Source organism: Myotis myotis, unplaced genomic scaffold (assembly GCF_014108235.1).
Source record: "Myotis myotis isolate mMyoMyo1 unplaced genomic scaffold, mMyoMyo1.p scaffold_m19_p_10, whole genome shotgun sequence".
Classification (NCBI taxonomy): Eukaryota; Metazoa; Chordata; class Mammalia; order Chiroptera; family Vespertilionidae; genus Myotis; species Myotis myotis.
In genome coordinates, this window is record NW_023416314.1 from 50,123,292 (window position 1) to 50,138,003 (window position 14,712).

General features: G+C 45.5%; 1 protein-coding gene across 3 annotated transcripts in view; it reads left to right on the forward strand.

The window, feature by feature from the left end:
- The first annotated feature begins 2,067 nt into the window (after positions 1-2,067).
- SPON1 (spondin 1) overlaps positions 2,068-14,712 on the forward strand; it is a 262,030-nt gene continuing 249,385 nt past the window's right edge. The window contains exon 1 of one of the 3 annotated variants that reach the window (XM_036325488.1): positions 2,068-2,531. In XM_036325488.1, coding sequence (XP_036181381.1) covers positions 2,291-2,531 — 241 coding nt within the window. In that variant the 5' untranslated portion in view covers positions 2,068-2,290. The remainder of the gene's footprint in view (positions 2,532-14,712) is intronic. The other 2 variants (XM_036325486.1, XM_036325487.1) reach the window with 2 other exon arrangements.

The following is a 14,712-nucleotide window of genomic DNA, read 5'->3' on the forward strand; positions in this document are numbered from 1 at the left end:
GAGCATATATTTGGGCTTCTTTGCTTATCATGAGCTTTGTGAAACAGGAGCCACATAATATGCATCTCTGCAGTCTCCAGTCCTCTGAGATATAAATTGGGTGTACTCTCATGAACCACATAGTTTGTAGCATATATCACAATTATAATTTGAAAAGATTCGTGGAACTGTTTTTAATATTTGCCTTTCCCACAGGATTGTAAGATCCACAGGGGCAATATAGGTCTTGTGTCCCAGAGCTGAGCACATGGAGAGCCTTCAACATGAATGAATAAATGAATGAATTTTTTGTTCACTCTGGTGCCCACTGCTCAGCCCAGAGTTGACCCCTACATCTACATTCAGTGCGAACTTACTGTATGACTAGAATTATGCACCATGGAGTCTAGCATGAGCGCCAAGCCAATATAGTGACACTGGAGATAATTCACTCAGGACGCAGATGTGAATCTGAGGATCACTTTTACAAAGGAAGGCTGGTCAGCTGGATCAGGTGCTGTTGAGGGTCAAGGAGAATCAGGGCTGAGAAAAGAGCATCCAGTAATTGGCTTCAGCAAGCGGGCACTCTCGGGTGACCTCTGAAAAAAGGTGTCCAGTTAATAGTGGCAGCGGGAGTCTCAGCAAAAGAACTGACGAGTACGCAGGCAGATGAAGAGCAATGAGGACCTCCAATGCAGATGGCTCATCCGGGCTGTTTGTTAGTGATGTCAAAGAGAGACACCTGACCTGGAAAGCAAAGGTGATTGATATTTACTTACTTACTTATGTATTTTTAATCCTCACCAGAGGATATTTTTCCATTGATTTTTAGAAAGAATGGAAGAGAGAGGGAAAGACAGAGAGAAACACATTGGTTGGTTGCCTCCTGCACCCACCCAGACCAGGGCCCAAGCCAGGGAGGAGCCTGCAACTGAGTTATGAGGTGTGTGCCCTTGACCAGAATTGAACCCAGAAGTCCAACGCTCTATCCACTGAGCTAAACCAGCTAGGGTGAGATTGCTTTTTAAATGGAGACTCTTGAGGTGTCTTGACTGCCCAGGGGAAGCGGGAGCTGGGTAATTGAAGTTTCTGAGAGCACCTAGTTAGGAGTGTGCACACAGAGGGGAGGCAGAGGCCTGAGGCATCTCCACGGTGGGCTTGGTCTTCACTGCTGTGGTTTCCTGGGTCAGCCCAAACCCAGGGAACCAAAGGACCAGCCCAAGTTTTATATGGCTCAAATCATTTGGTCCTAGCACCCCCTAGAGGAAGAGTGTATTGCCCACAGGCACTCGCAAATACCTTCCCCAGAGCATTGAAAAGAAGCTTGGAGAGGTTAAATTATTCTCCCAAGTCTCACAGTAGGGGAGTGGCAGGACTAAGGTTTGATTCAGGCCTGCCCCGAGGCAAACCCTGGGAGAAATTTCTGCACCTGGGCCTTCTGCTGCCTGGCCTTGGGCTTGATGCCCCAGGCTCTGCCCAATGAGCCCTGGGGCTCAGCTCCTCTCCAAACATCTCACTGGGGTCTGAGAACCTGAACTAAAATCTAAGCCAAGGAAACACAGGCTTTCCTTTGAGCCTTTCAAAACTCCTTTCCAAGGCACTGTGCCTACTGGGCCCAAAGGATGAGTTATTTTGTCCATTTCTTATCCTCCAGTCCGACTTGTTCCAACAATAGTCAGGTAGTCATGGCACCTGATCCTGCCTTAACTGTTTGGCTGAGGCCTCAGTTTTCTCATCTATACAATGAGTGAAAGTAATGCCATTATTGTGTGCAGTCAGGGTGGAGAAGGGGAGCAGATAGCATAAGTAAGCCTCCCAGCATATAGCTAGGCACAGAGTAGGTGTGCAACAAAAGTTAGCGTCTTTCCCTCCTTCAAATACCCTCCTCCACAAAGTGTAGCGGGGGGGTGAGGACAGCAGCCTCCTCGGTGGTGGGACAAAGCCCGCAGTGTCCCAGTATCCTATGATTTCCTCGCCCGACCCTGGGAATCAGCATCTCAAAATAAACACACAAGCGCCGCTAATCGCCAGCTCCGAAACAAAACAGCGCTGCACTCGGGGATCTGGGCAAAATCAGCCCTCCCTCCTCCTTTGCCGCCGCCCTCCTTCCTCGCGCTGCTCCGCTCGCTCGGCTCAGCTCGGCTCAGCTCAGTTCCGCGCAGCGCAGCTGCCAAGCCAAGGCAGGCACGGGCTCCGGGCTCCGAGCTCCCGTTCCCGCCCAGGCTCTGCCAGGTCTCCGCGGGGACCCCTTCGGGCAGGAGTTGCGTGGCGAGGGCCTGCGGCAGTAGCACAAAGTTGGGGGCCCGCGAGGATGAGGGTCTCCCCGGCGCCCCTGAGGCTGAGCCGGAGTCCAGCGCTGCTGGCCCTGGCGCTGCCCCTGGCCGTAGTAGCGCTGGCCTTCTCCGACGAGACCCTGGACAAAGTGCCCAAGTCGGAGGGCTACTGCAGCCGCATCCTGCGCGCTCAAGGCACGCGCCGCGAGGGCTACACCGAGTTCAGCCTCCGAGTGGAGGGCGATCCCGAATTCTATAAGCCAGGAACCAGCTACCGCGGTAAGTGGCCCGGAGTGGCGTTTGGGGGCGCGGGACCCGGGCCCCCGGAGGGCGCCGACCGCGCGGGACCGGAGGAGGGCGCACAGTCCCCGGGCGCACGGTGCCTGCGCAGCCCGGCAAGGACCCTTCTGTCCTGGCTATCCTCAGCCCTTTGGAGCTGTGAGCCAATTCCCAAGCCAGTTCCTGGCCGTCGCGGGGCCCTCTGCCAGGGGAGGCAACCCCCATTTCCGATGCGCGGTTCCCGGGTGTGGGCTATAGCGAAGCAACGCGTCCACACCGGCCTGGCTGGGAGGGAACCGGCTGGGTCCGGGAGAACAGTGGAGACCCGCCTCTCTCCAGATCCGTCTCTGGAGTGGAGGGGACCTGGTTTCTCCCAGTTGAATCCCAAGCAAGGTGGTGAAGTCCGGCTTTGCCCGCTTCCATTACTGGAGGAGAAGACATCAGCTTCTCTCTGACTGACTGACACCCCAGCGGAACCCTCACTCCAGCTTCCCCCGACAGATCCCTTCAGGAAAAGGGACTTTAAAGCTTCCCCTTGAACTGGCATGGGAAGGAGGGAAGAGCCTGAAGCTTTTCGGAAGGGTCTCTGGACAGAACTCCCGATTATTTTCCAGGCAAGGGAGATGACCCTGGATTTCTAGGACCCCCCAGTGGACCGGGCCTTCAGTGTAGCCTCGAATAGGAAAGGGGAACCCGGTGAAGATGGAAAGGGACGCCCAAATTCCCGAGGTCTGCTCCCTGGAGGGCGGGGGACCGTGGCTCGGGAGGACCCGTGCCCCAGGGACCGTGCCAAGCGCCTCAGCCGAGAGCAGGCGTTCGGGAGCGCAGGGAGGGGATGCCCGAGCAGCTGAGCGCCTTCCCGGCATGACGGGCAGCTCCATGGCACAGACCTGACCAGGGGCAGGGAGGGAAGCCTACCTGGCTTCACCTGCCCCGCCCCCACGCCCCCCGGCAGGCGGGGAGCGACAGGGAGCATGTCTCCCCACTCCCACCCTGTCCTAAGTCAACTCTGGCACCGAGCAGGGGAAAGTGGGTTGTTGGGCGCATCTAGTGGGGCGAATGGGTTCACAGCCACCGCCCGCCCTTCCACACCAGCCTCCCCGGTTCCTAGAGCTTCGAGGGAGGAGGCGGTGGGAGCAACACGGGAGAAAGTTTGGGGCAGTGTCAGCGGGCGCCCGGGCCGCACAGGCTACCCGGGACCAGGGGCCACCCTTTTCCGAACGCTTTTCCCGTTTCTCTGGGGGATCCCCGACTTTCTCCACCGGGAGCTACCCAGAGCCGGCTGCCGTGCGCCCTTGGCAAGTGGGGGCGCTCAGCGCTTGACAAGCAGCCGCCAGGACCCAGGGCGCGCGGGTTGGCGGGATGGTCGGGACTTCACCGAGGGGAGAAGGAGGTTGGGTGGAGGACGTGCGACCCAGCGACCCAGCGCTGGAGGGACCGGGCTGGGCTGGCGCGCAGCTGAAGGAGCTAGGCCTACAGCTGGGAAACAGCCAATGCCCTCAGTGGACCAGAGGGGAGCGGGAATTGGTCTCCTTAGCCCTTCCCCAAACAGAGAATCTGCGTTCTCTTGGGAAATGGCCCCAGATCCACGTGGCAGGGAAGGATGTGGCTCTGGAGTCAGAGGGACTTGGATTGAGTAGCTGTACGACCATGTGCAAGTCCTTAATTTCTCTGAGTTCATTCACCAGCTGTGAATATGGCTGTTTATCCAACCTCTCTGTGTGCTTGTCTGGAATGAGTTTACAAAGATGAGTGTGCCTGAGGTCTTCAATACATGTTAGTTTGAGTTAGACAGCCTTTATTAGTTTAATAATTCAGATTGGTTTTGTTTTGTGTGTGTGTTGTGTGTGTGTGTGTGTGTGTGTGTGTGTGTGTAAGTAGGTTTTTCTCAGTACTCCACCTGTCTAATCTACTGTGAATAGCAGTTTTCTGGTCTTCAAGAATTAATTGAATAAATGAATGATTGATTGCTCCCTGGTAGAAGCCTTGCCTAAAATTGTTCCTAATTTAAGCCCAGGAGGATTTTTTTTTTTTTTTCAATGGTTTAGGCCAGTATGAGGCCTAGGCCAAGCGTGCTATGTGGCATTTCTTCCCAATCCTCCCAGTTTGGCTGAGCACTGGCCAGGGCCCCAGAACTGGGAAGGAGGTGCCTCAGGTATTCACCTGGGCCAAGGGGTTCCCTGATTGCCTAGGTGTCCGTGGCCGGGAGGTGGGAACTGGGGCTGGGGGCGAGGGGAGCACTAGACTTTCACCCTACGGTTATTCCAGCCTCAAATGTGAGTTAGCCTTTTGGACTGTGAGGCCCCCACTCAGGCTATGAGACGGGCAATCATCCTTTTCCTTGCTGGTGGCTAAGAAATCTTGAAAGAAAGACCTTGCAGAAACCACACTGAGGCCTTCTGTGATTAGCAAACCCGATTCCGCCACTCAACGTTAGGAAGAAAGGGGTGCTGACCTACTTTGACATTTTAATGTTGGCTTTTACTTTCTTAGAATAATTGTGTGAAAAGTAAGTCTAATGCATTCTTTCTGGAGTATTGACTTAGGGCTGTGGAAATGAACATTTTCCTGGTGTTCTATTTGCTTTTTTTTAAAAAAAACTTTTTCCTGAATTAGGGCTCCTCACAATCCTTGGAATCAATTCTTGGCTTGTTTTCCTGCCGCAAATCTTTGTCCCCAGTATTCCAGTCCACCCCCAAATAGCTTCTGCTCTCCATGCTCCCCACCCCAGCATAGCCTTCAGGCTTTCTGGACTGGAATGAAATGGCCACTGTTTATTGCAAATGTATTGAAACATGGGGTTTCTTCTCAATTGTCAGGATCCAATTGAGATTATTATTCAGCTTTTCCGAGTTGTTAGTACTATACTGACTTCCCTCTCTCTCCCACCACTTCTCTCCCTCCCTCCTCCCCATCTGGGTCCCTCTGCAATAATTGTGCTTTAGAAAGCCCTGAAAGGCCTGCTCTGTTTCTGACCAGGGCCCCCTTTGAAAAGGAGATTACAGTGATTAAAAATAACAAGTGGAGGATCCTCAAGGGGGCATTGCTTCTGGGAGGACAATTTGCAGGACCAGCCATTCCCAGATCACAATTTCAAGCCGAGGGGAGGAAAATCAGCTGCAATGTTCAAGAATTGATTGAAAATAAAAGAGCCTCCGTTGTCTGATTTATTAGGTCTGTTTATTAGGAAAACAAAGCCAGACCCTGGCTAATGAGAGTGGCTTTTCCTCGATGCTCTTTAAAGGGAAATTTCAAGGAACTTGATGGGAAAAGAACGTCTAGTTGAAATTTGAAAAGCTTCTCCAACTTCAAACATAATTGGGGGATTTATTCTAAACTGGGAGGTTTGGAGACCTCCAGAGCTGCTTCGCCTTGTCTTTCTCTGTCCTCCTCTGGGGCACACACCACCTCAGCCTGGGAGAAAGAGCACAGGCTTTGATATTGGCTGAATCTGTTTCAACTCCTGCTCAGTCACATAAGTACTTGGTGACCTCAGGCAGGCCGCTCCACCTCTCTGACCCACAATTTCCCCAACTGTAAAATGAAAGTGAGTCCCCACACCCCATCCCCAGTGTTGCTGTGAGAATTAGAAATCATCCTTGTCAAAAGAAAATGGTCACACAGTAGGTGCTAAAATAAATATATGTTATGAGATGATTATTTTAGAAATAGGAAAATACTTGGCAGTGAATATCGCATCAGGCATTGTGTTAAGTGCTTCCTACTCATCTCACATCTTAGTTCTTGGAGTACTTTGAGGTGGTTTATTCTTCTTATTTTTGCATATGAGAACACTAAGTCTTAAAGAGTTTAGTAAGTTGCCATAGTCACACAGCTAATAATCAGCAGAGTCAAGGTAAAAATTCAAGGATGACTGCCCTGGCTCGTGTGGTTCAGTCGGTTGGGCATTGTCGGGTACACCAGGAGGTTGCTGGTGGATTCCCCATCAAGGGCACATGTCCAGGTTGCAGCTCAGTCCCTGGTAGGGTGAGTATAGGAGGCAGCTGATATCTCTCTCTCTCTCTCTCTCCCTCCCTCCCTCCTTCTCCTCCCTATCCCCTCTCCCCCGCTCCCTTCCTCTCTCTCTAAAAATCAATAAACTATTCTTTAAAAAATATTCAGGGATGTCTGGCTCCTAAATCTGTGCTCTGAACCAGTCTTCTATACAGATTCAATGAAATGAATTGAGAGTAGAATGAATTCTCTCGGCTACCCTCAGCCTTCTGGATCTGTCTTCATTGAAGGAAAACAGCAGCAGCAAACCAAGATAATAACTGACATATCTTGGGACACAAAGTATGAAGTAATAGGTCCTTATTTACATTTGCTTTTTTTCTTGTTATAGACTTCAGTTTTGCATTTTCCCATAAACCAGAGGATTAATTTAGAAACATGAAGAACCTTGTCAATCTTTAGCCAATTCCTTTTGTTTGTGGGGAAACAGAAACAAATTGGATAGGAAAAAAGAAACTAATTTGACTATTGTTTTATTTTCACATGAAGATGCTATATGATCATGCCTGTAAAATTATATGTTTGAAAAGTATGTAGGTATAATCCGAGAAATTTAAGCAGGATGGGGTCTTTTAAATGAACTCTTATCTAGTTTTACTTTATTTTTATTTTATTTTCTTGGATTCTTTATTCTTTTTTTAAATTTCATTTTATTGTTTAAAGTATTACAAATAGTAGTACATATGTCTCCTTTTTTTTCCCCATTGACCTTCCCCTGGCCTCCCCTACCGCTCCCCCCACCCCCTGCCCAGCACATTCCCTCACCCCACACCCCCCAGTGTCTTGCGTCCATTGGTTATGCTTATATGCATGCATACAAGTCCTTCGGTTGATCTCTTACCCCCCCGCCCCAACACTTCCCAGCCTTCCCCCTGTAATTTGACGGTCTGTTTGATGCTTCTCTGCCTCTGTAGCTATCTTTTTGTTCATCAGGTTATAATGTTCTTTATTATCCACAAATGAGTGAGATCATGTGGTATTTTTCTTTCACTGCCTGGCTTATCTCACTTAGCATAATGCTCTCCAGTTCCATCCATGCTGCTGCAAATGGTAAGAATTCCTTCTTTTTTACTGCAGCGTAGTATTCCATTGTGTAGATGTACCACAGTTTTTTAATTCACTCATCTGCTGATGGGCACTTAGGCTGTTTCCAGATCTTAGCTATGGTGAATTGTGCTGCTATGAACATAGGGGTGCATATATCCTTTCTGATTGGTGTTTCTAGTTAGATACTGCTGATGATATTGTAATTAATTGTAAGTCACTCCTCCCACCTCTCCTCTTTTCTTGTACATTACCCTCTTTCTTTTTAAAGAAAAATTTTGAGGCATAAATGATTTAATATTTGTATACACTACAAAATGATTACCCCAATAAGTCAATAGTTACCATTTGTTACCATTCATAATTACAAATTATTTTCTCTTGATGAGATCTTTTAAGAATTATTTTTACCCTAGCTGGTTTGGCTCAGTGGATAGAGCATCAGCCTGTGGACCAAAGGGTCCCAGGTTGAATTCTGGTCAAGGGCACATGCCCAGGTTGCAGGCTTGATCCCCAGTAGGGGGGGTGTGGGAGGCAGCAGATCATTGATTCTCATCATTGATGTTTCTATCTCCCTCTCCCTTCCTCTCTGACATCAATAAAAAAATATTTTTTTTTAAAAAAAAGAGTTACTCTCTTTGCAACTTTTAAGTATAAAATACAGTATGATTAACTATAGTCGCCATGCTGTACATTACAACGTCAGGATTTATTTATTTTATAACCAGAAGTTTGTACCTTTTGACCACTTTACCCATTTCATCAACACCCTCTTCCATCCTCCTACCCCCTCTGGTATCCACCAATTTGTTGTCTGTATCTATGAGCTTGGTTTTGTTGATGTTGCTTTTTTTTTAAGAGTCTACATATGTGAGATCATACAGTATTTGTCTTTCTCTGTCTGACTTATTTCACTTATCATAATGTGCTCAAGGTCCATTCATGTTGTCATAAATAGCAAGAGTCCATTCTTTTTTATGGCTGAGTAGTATTCCATTATACATACAGGGGTTAGCAAAAGTAGGTTGGCAAAAGTTTGTGTGTATGGAAAAAATATAATACTTATTAAATAATAATACAAGAACAAACTGTGTTTTGCATACTCACAACTGTAAACCTACTTTTGTCCCACTCTGTATGTACCACATTTTCTTTATCCATTATCCATCAGTTGATACTTCCTTAATTTTTTTTTTTATTATTCCTCACCCCGAGGATATTTTTCCATTGATTTTTAGGGAGAGTGGAAGAGAGAGGGGAAGACAGAGAGAAACATTGATGTGAGAGAAACACATCGACTGGTTGCTTCCCACACGAGCTCTGACTAGGGCCCGGGCCAGAGAGGAGCCTGCAACTGAGGTACGTGCCCTTGACCGGAATTGAACCCAGGATCCTTTGGTGATACAGACTGATGCTCTATCCACTGAGCCAAACTAGCTAGGGCCATCAATAGACACTTAAATGAGGTTGTTTCCATGGCTTGGCTGTTGTAAATAATGTTGCAATGAACATGGATGTTCAAATATCTTTTGAAATTAGTGTTTTCATTTTCCATTTTCCTCTTTTTTATTATTCAAATTTATTTTTAACCTTTGTCCCCCTTTAATAAGTATTTAATTCAAATTGATAATAAAAATTAAAAGATGCATAGTATATATTTAAGTGCTTAATAGTTGTGGAGACTGTTTATTACTTTTAGTTTCATGAAATGCAAAAAAGAAAAACATGCAAAAAATGAAAGTATATCAAATTGTAATTTTTCAAGGTTTACAACTTGAGTACTTCTGTATACATAGTTATATTGTTATTCCTTCTGTCTTGTTGCTTCACCATCATCTAGCACTCTTTGTCCAATATGTAGCCATGAGTCACAGCACTGAAATATGGCTAATCCAAATTGAGATATGCTGTAAGTGTAAAATGCACATTTGTTGAATAATTAGTATGAATAAAGAATAAAGTTCTCATTAATAATTTTATACTGATTACATATTAAAGTGAAAATTAGATGTATTAGGTTAAATAAAATATGTTGTTAAAATTAAAGTTATTTGTTTTACATTTATTCCTACTGGATATCTGTTAACAAAGAAAATTAATTTCACCTGGCTTAGGCTTATTTCTATTGGACAGTACTGTTTTAAGATGTTCCTTGCCGGAAGCCGGTCCATCCTTGCTGCTTGACACAGTCGCTGCAGGATAGAAACATCTGCACAGCATATGTTTCAAGGGACCTGGCGTATATAGCATACTGTTCTTAATATGTTTGCTCCCCTTATCGCTGTGTGTTTTAACCAAGGTTACCTCTCCAAGAAAGGTTGTTTCCCCAGGTAGGGATTTTTCCCTGAAGTTAGGGAGGGGATGAAACTCCTTAACTAAGTGCCAGATGGGTAGTTAATCACTTTAACTACAAATAATCATGCTTAAGCTACATAATCTTTACTCCCTGGAATAGAGATAAGAAACGCCCTAACCTTTGTAAATAGAAATTGACAGGATTAAAATCAACTGGTATAAATACGGATGTAACAAGACAATAAACAGCAGAACCTCTCTGGAGATCCAGACCAGAACTTGGCTGGAGATCCTGGCTGGAGATCCTGGCTAGGCTGCTGATCAACTGAACACTGTCTCCGTGTCCTTCCTTCTTCGCCGACTCCGTCTACGCCCTTGGGAACCCCTGGACCTGCTGGGGTTGGACCCCGGCATCTGGCGCCCGAACAGGGACCCTTAGGTAAGTCCCCCCGTACTTGGGACGGATAGGACTGCACCGTAGGGTCCTGCAGACCCCCCCCCCCCATAGAGGATAAGTAGGGTAAGTGGGTAGTTAGTATAGAACTTAGATTGACAGGATGGGTCATACTGAGTCTAAAGAAAAAAGACTCTGTATTAATCTTTTAACACATATGCTTGTTAGCAGAGGAGTTAAGGTTACTCCCAGTCAGACAGAAAGTTTTATAGAAGACGTATGTCAATGGCTTCCTGAGGATGGAACTGTTAATTTAGAAACTTGGACTAAAGTAGGAGAGCAATTAAAGAACTATTACAACTACCATGGATCTGAGAAGGTCCCGGCAGTTACCTTTTCTCTCTGGAATTCAATCTGTGACACCTTGGCACCAGAGGCAAAAATGGTTGAACTTTCTCAAAATTTAAATAGTCCCTCGGCTCCACCCAGAGAGGATACATCATCATTGTCTTCAGCTCAATCTAAAAGCAATTTAGCTATGCCTACTGATTGGGAGGAGAATAAATATCATAAACATGACCATTGGTCCTTTCCAGTCAGTAGAGAGGAGAATGGCCCTCCCATTCAAAACAGGCTCCCCAAATTAGAAAGGAAGCCTAAACCAGGTCCTATGGCTCCTATGAGCTCCATGTCTAAATTTCAAAGGGCGATAAGAGAAGCTGAAGCTAATGGAGATCTTGAATTCTCACTCTGCTTCCCAGTTACATATGAGAATGAGTCTGGTGGGAATAGAAACCTCACCTTGGAGCCTATACCTTACAAAGTACTTAAAGAATTAAAATTGGCCTGCTCTGAATATGGACCTCTAGCTCCTTACACACAAACCTTGGTAGAAACCCTAGCCAGTAAATGGATGACTCCTTATGATTGGTCACAGGTTTGTAAATCCTGTCTCTCAGGAGGCGATTACTTATTATGGAAAACTGAATATGAAGATCTTGCTAAGAAAGCTGTAGCCACTAGCGAAAAAACCAGAAAAGGAATAACCCTAGACATGATATTAGGAGAAGGTGATTTTAACACGGCTGAGGAGCAAATGAATATGCCCACAGAGGCACTTACCAAAGTAACCAGTTGTGCAGTAAGTGCCTGGAAATCCCTACCTTATACAGCAGGAAAAACCACCACCCTTACAGAGGTTAAACAGAAGGTCGAGGAACCATATCAGGATTTCCTTTCTCGCCTCATGCAGGCAGTCAAGAGAGTAATCAATAACAAAGAGGCAGCCGATATCCTAATCAAACAACTGGCTTTTGAAAATGCTAATAATACCTGTCAGGCTTTATTAAGGCCGATTCTCAGAACAGGAACTATAAATGATTTTATAAAACAGTGTGCTGATGTAAGTCCAGCATTTATACAGGGTGTAGCTATAGCTGCAGCTCTCAAAGGGGAGACATACCCTCAATATGTACAGGCTATAGTACAAGCCAGCAATAATACAGGTAATAAAAGAAATATGAACTGCTACTCTTGTGGCTTATCTGGGCACTTTAGCAGAGAATGCCCAAATAAAAATAATAATACTCAGGCCAGATGGCAAGCTCCTCGACAGCCTGGAAATACATTAGGGAATAATATTAATCCTCCAAAAACCGTTTGTCCCCGATGTCAGAAAGGATTCCATTGGGCAAAGGAATGTAGATCAAAATACCATAAAAATGGTCGGCCTTTAAACTCTACAAATAGCTCCCAAGGAGGTTATATCCCATCACCTCAATTGGGAAACTTGAGAAGGGGCCAGCCCCAGGCCCCTGCAATAATAGGGGCATCAACCTTTAACCCCTCTGCAAATTTTGATCAGTCAGTGACCTCTTCAGGGCAACCCCAGGCAGTGCAGGATTGGACCTCCACTCAACCACCCATGCAGTACTAACCCCAGACTCGCCAGTAGCAGCCATTCCTACAGGAGTGTCTGGGCCGCTGCCTGAGGGAACCGTAGGTTTAATATTAGGACGGAGCTCCACCTCGTTACAGGGGATCTTAGTCATCCCAGGAGTTGTTGATGCAGACTACACAGGAGAAATACAGATTTTACTTTCCCCACCCACCACAACTATACAGATTCAGCCCAACCAGAGAATTGCCCAATTAATCCTGTTACCAATACATAAAATAGGGACAGCTGTTACTCAGGAAGCTAGAGGGGCTGGAGGCTTTGGATCTAGTGATGCAGCATTTTGGATACAAGAAATCCATGCTACTAGACCTACAAAAATTTTACAAATTCAGGGAAAACCAATTGAAGGTCTATTGGATACAGGAGCAGATGTTTCCTGCATAGCAGGGAAGGATTGGCCCTCTTCATGGCCCACGCACACCACCTCCACTTCCCTAGTAGGACTAGGCAAGGCATCTAATGTAAAAAAGAGTTCTCAGATTCTAACTTGGGCTGATGAAGATCAACATTCAGGAACATTCTGTCCCTATGTAATTACGACTATCCCCTTTACATTATGGGGAAGAGATATCTTGTCTCAAATGGGAGTTGTATTATAGCCCCAGTGATAGAGTAACATCACAGATGCTAGACACGAGATTTAATCCAGGAAAGGGATTAGGAAAGGAAAGTAATACCTCACACTCCTCGACAGGATCTGTAATTGGGGCCATTGCCCTTAGGACTGCTGATCCCATAGTCTGGAAATCGTCACAACCAGTATGGGTTGAGCAATGGCCCTTAACATCTGAGAAAATATCAGCAGCCCGACAATTAATTGATCAGCAATTAGCAGAGGGACATATAGAGCCATCAAATAGTCCCTGGAACACACCCATATTTGTAATAAGAAAGAAATCAGGCAAGTGGAGACTTTTGCAAGATCTAAGAGCCATAAATGCCACCATGGAAGATATGGGCTCCTTACAACCTGGATTGCCCTCCCCTGTGGCAATTCCACAGGAGTATTGTGTTGTTGTTATTGACTTACAGGATTGTTTTTTCACTATACCTCTTCACCCAGCTGATTGTCAAAGATTCGCATTCAGCATACCATCAGAAAACTTTAAACAGCCTTATCAGAGATACCAATGGAAGGTTCTCCCACAAGGGATGAAAAATAGTCCTACATTATGTCAAAAGTTTGTAGATCAGGCATTGCAAGTTATTAGAAAGAAATTTTCAGATCTATATCTTATTCATTATATGGATGATATTTTACGAGCTCATAAAGATCGCGCTACTTTACAGGAAATTCTTACTCAGACCATCCTTGCTTTAGAAGAACATGGTCTAAAAATAGCCCCAGAAAAGATTCAGACTGAACCTTCTTTTTCATACTTAGGCAGAATATTACATACCTCTACTATCACCCATCAGCCTCTACAATTAAGAAAAGATCATTTAAACACATTGAATGATTATCAGAAACTATTAGGTGATATCAACTGGGTTAGGCCATATCTAAAAATAACCACTCTTGACTTAAAACCTCTATTTGACATTTTAAAGGGAGATTCTAACCCTAAGTCTCCCCGACAATTAACTGTAGAAGGAGAAAGGGCTATAGCAAAAATAGAACAGGCCATCAATAAATAGCAACTACAGTATCTAGATTATTCCAAATCTTGGGCCTTAATTATTCTAGCCACTAAATATACTCCTACAGGATGCTTGTGGCAGGAAGGACCATTAGAATGGATACATTTACCTGTCACTCCTAGGAAGATTGTACCACCCTATCCCTCCCTAGTGGCCACTCTCATTATCAAAGGTAGACGTCGCAGTATCGAACTCTTTGGAAGAGAAGTTACTGAGATAATAATACCTTATAAAAGAGAACAATTAGACACACTATTACAATTTGAAGAAGAGTGGCAAATAGCTATAGGTAACTTCCCAGGACAAATTTTACATCATTTGCCAAGATCACCTATATTGCAATTTCTCTCCCTACATCCGTTTATATTTCCTATTAAATGTTCAAAAGAACCATTATCACCTCCTGCCTCCTTAGTATTCACAGATGGTTCCTCTAATGGTAGGGCAGTAACAATCATTGACTCAATAACCCATGTTCAACAAACTCTAGAGACGTCAGCTCAGAGAACAGAGCTTTTGGCAGTCATTTATGCTTTTGAACAATTGCAACAGGTTCCCTTTAACTTGTACACTGACTCTCAATATATAGTTAAATTATTTCCTCATATTGAGACTGCCTCTCTCCCACAAGGAAGAACAGCCATTTTCTCTTTGTTAACTCAGCTACAAACTTGCATTCACAAACGAGAAAAGGCTTTCTATATTGGACATATTAGAGCTCATTCCTGCCTACCAGGACCCTTAAGCGAAGGAAATTATCAGGCGGATTTACTAACTCGCCCAGTAGTTTGTACAGCTCTAGAAGAAGCCCGGCGGCCTCATGCCATTCACCA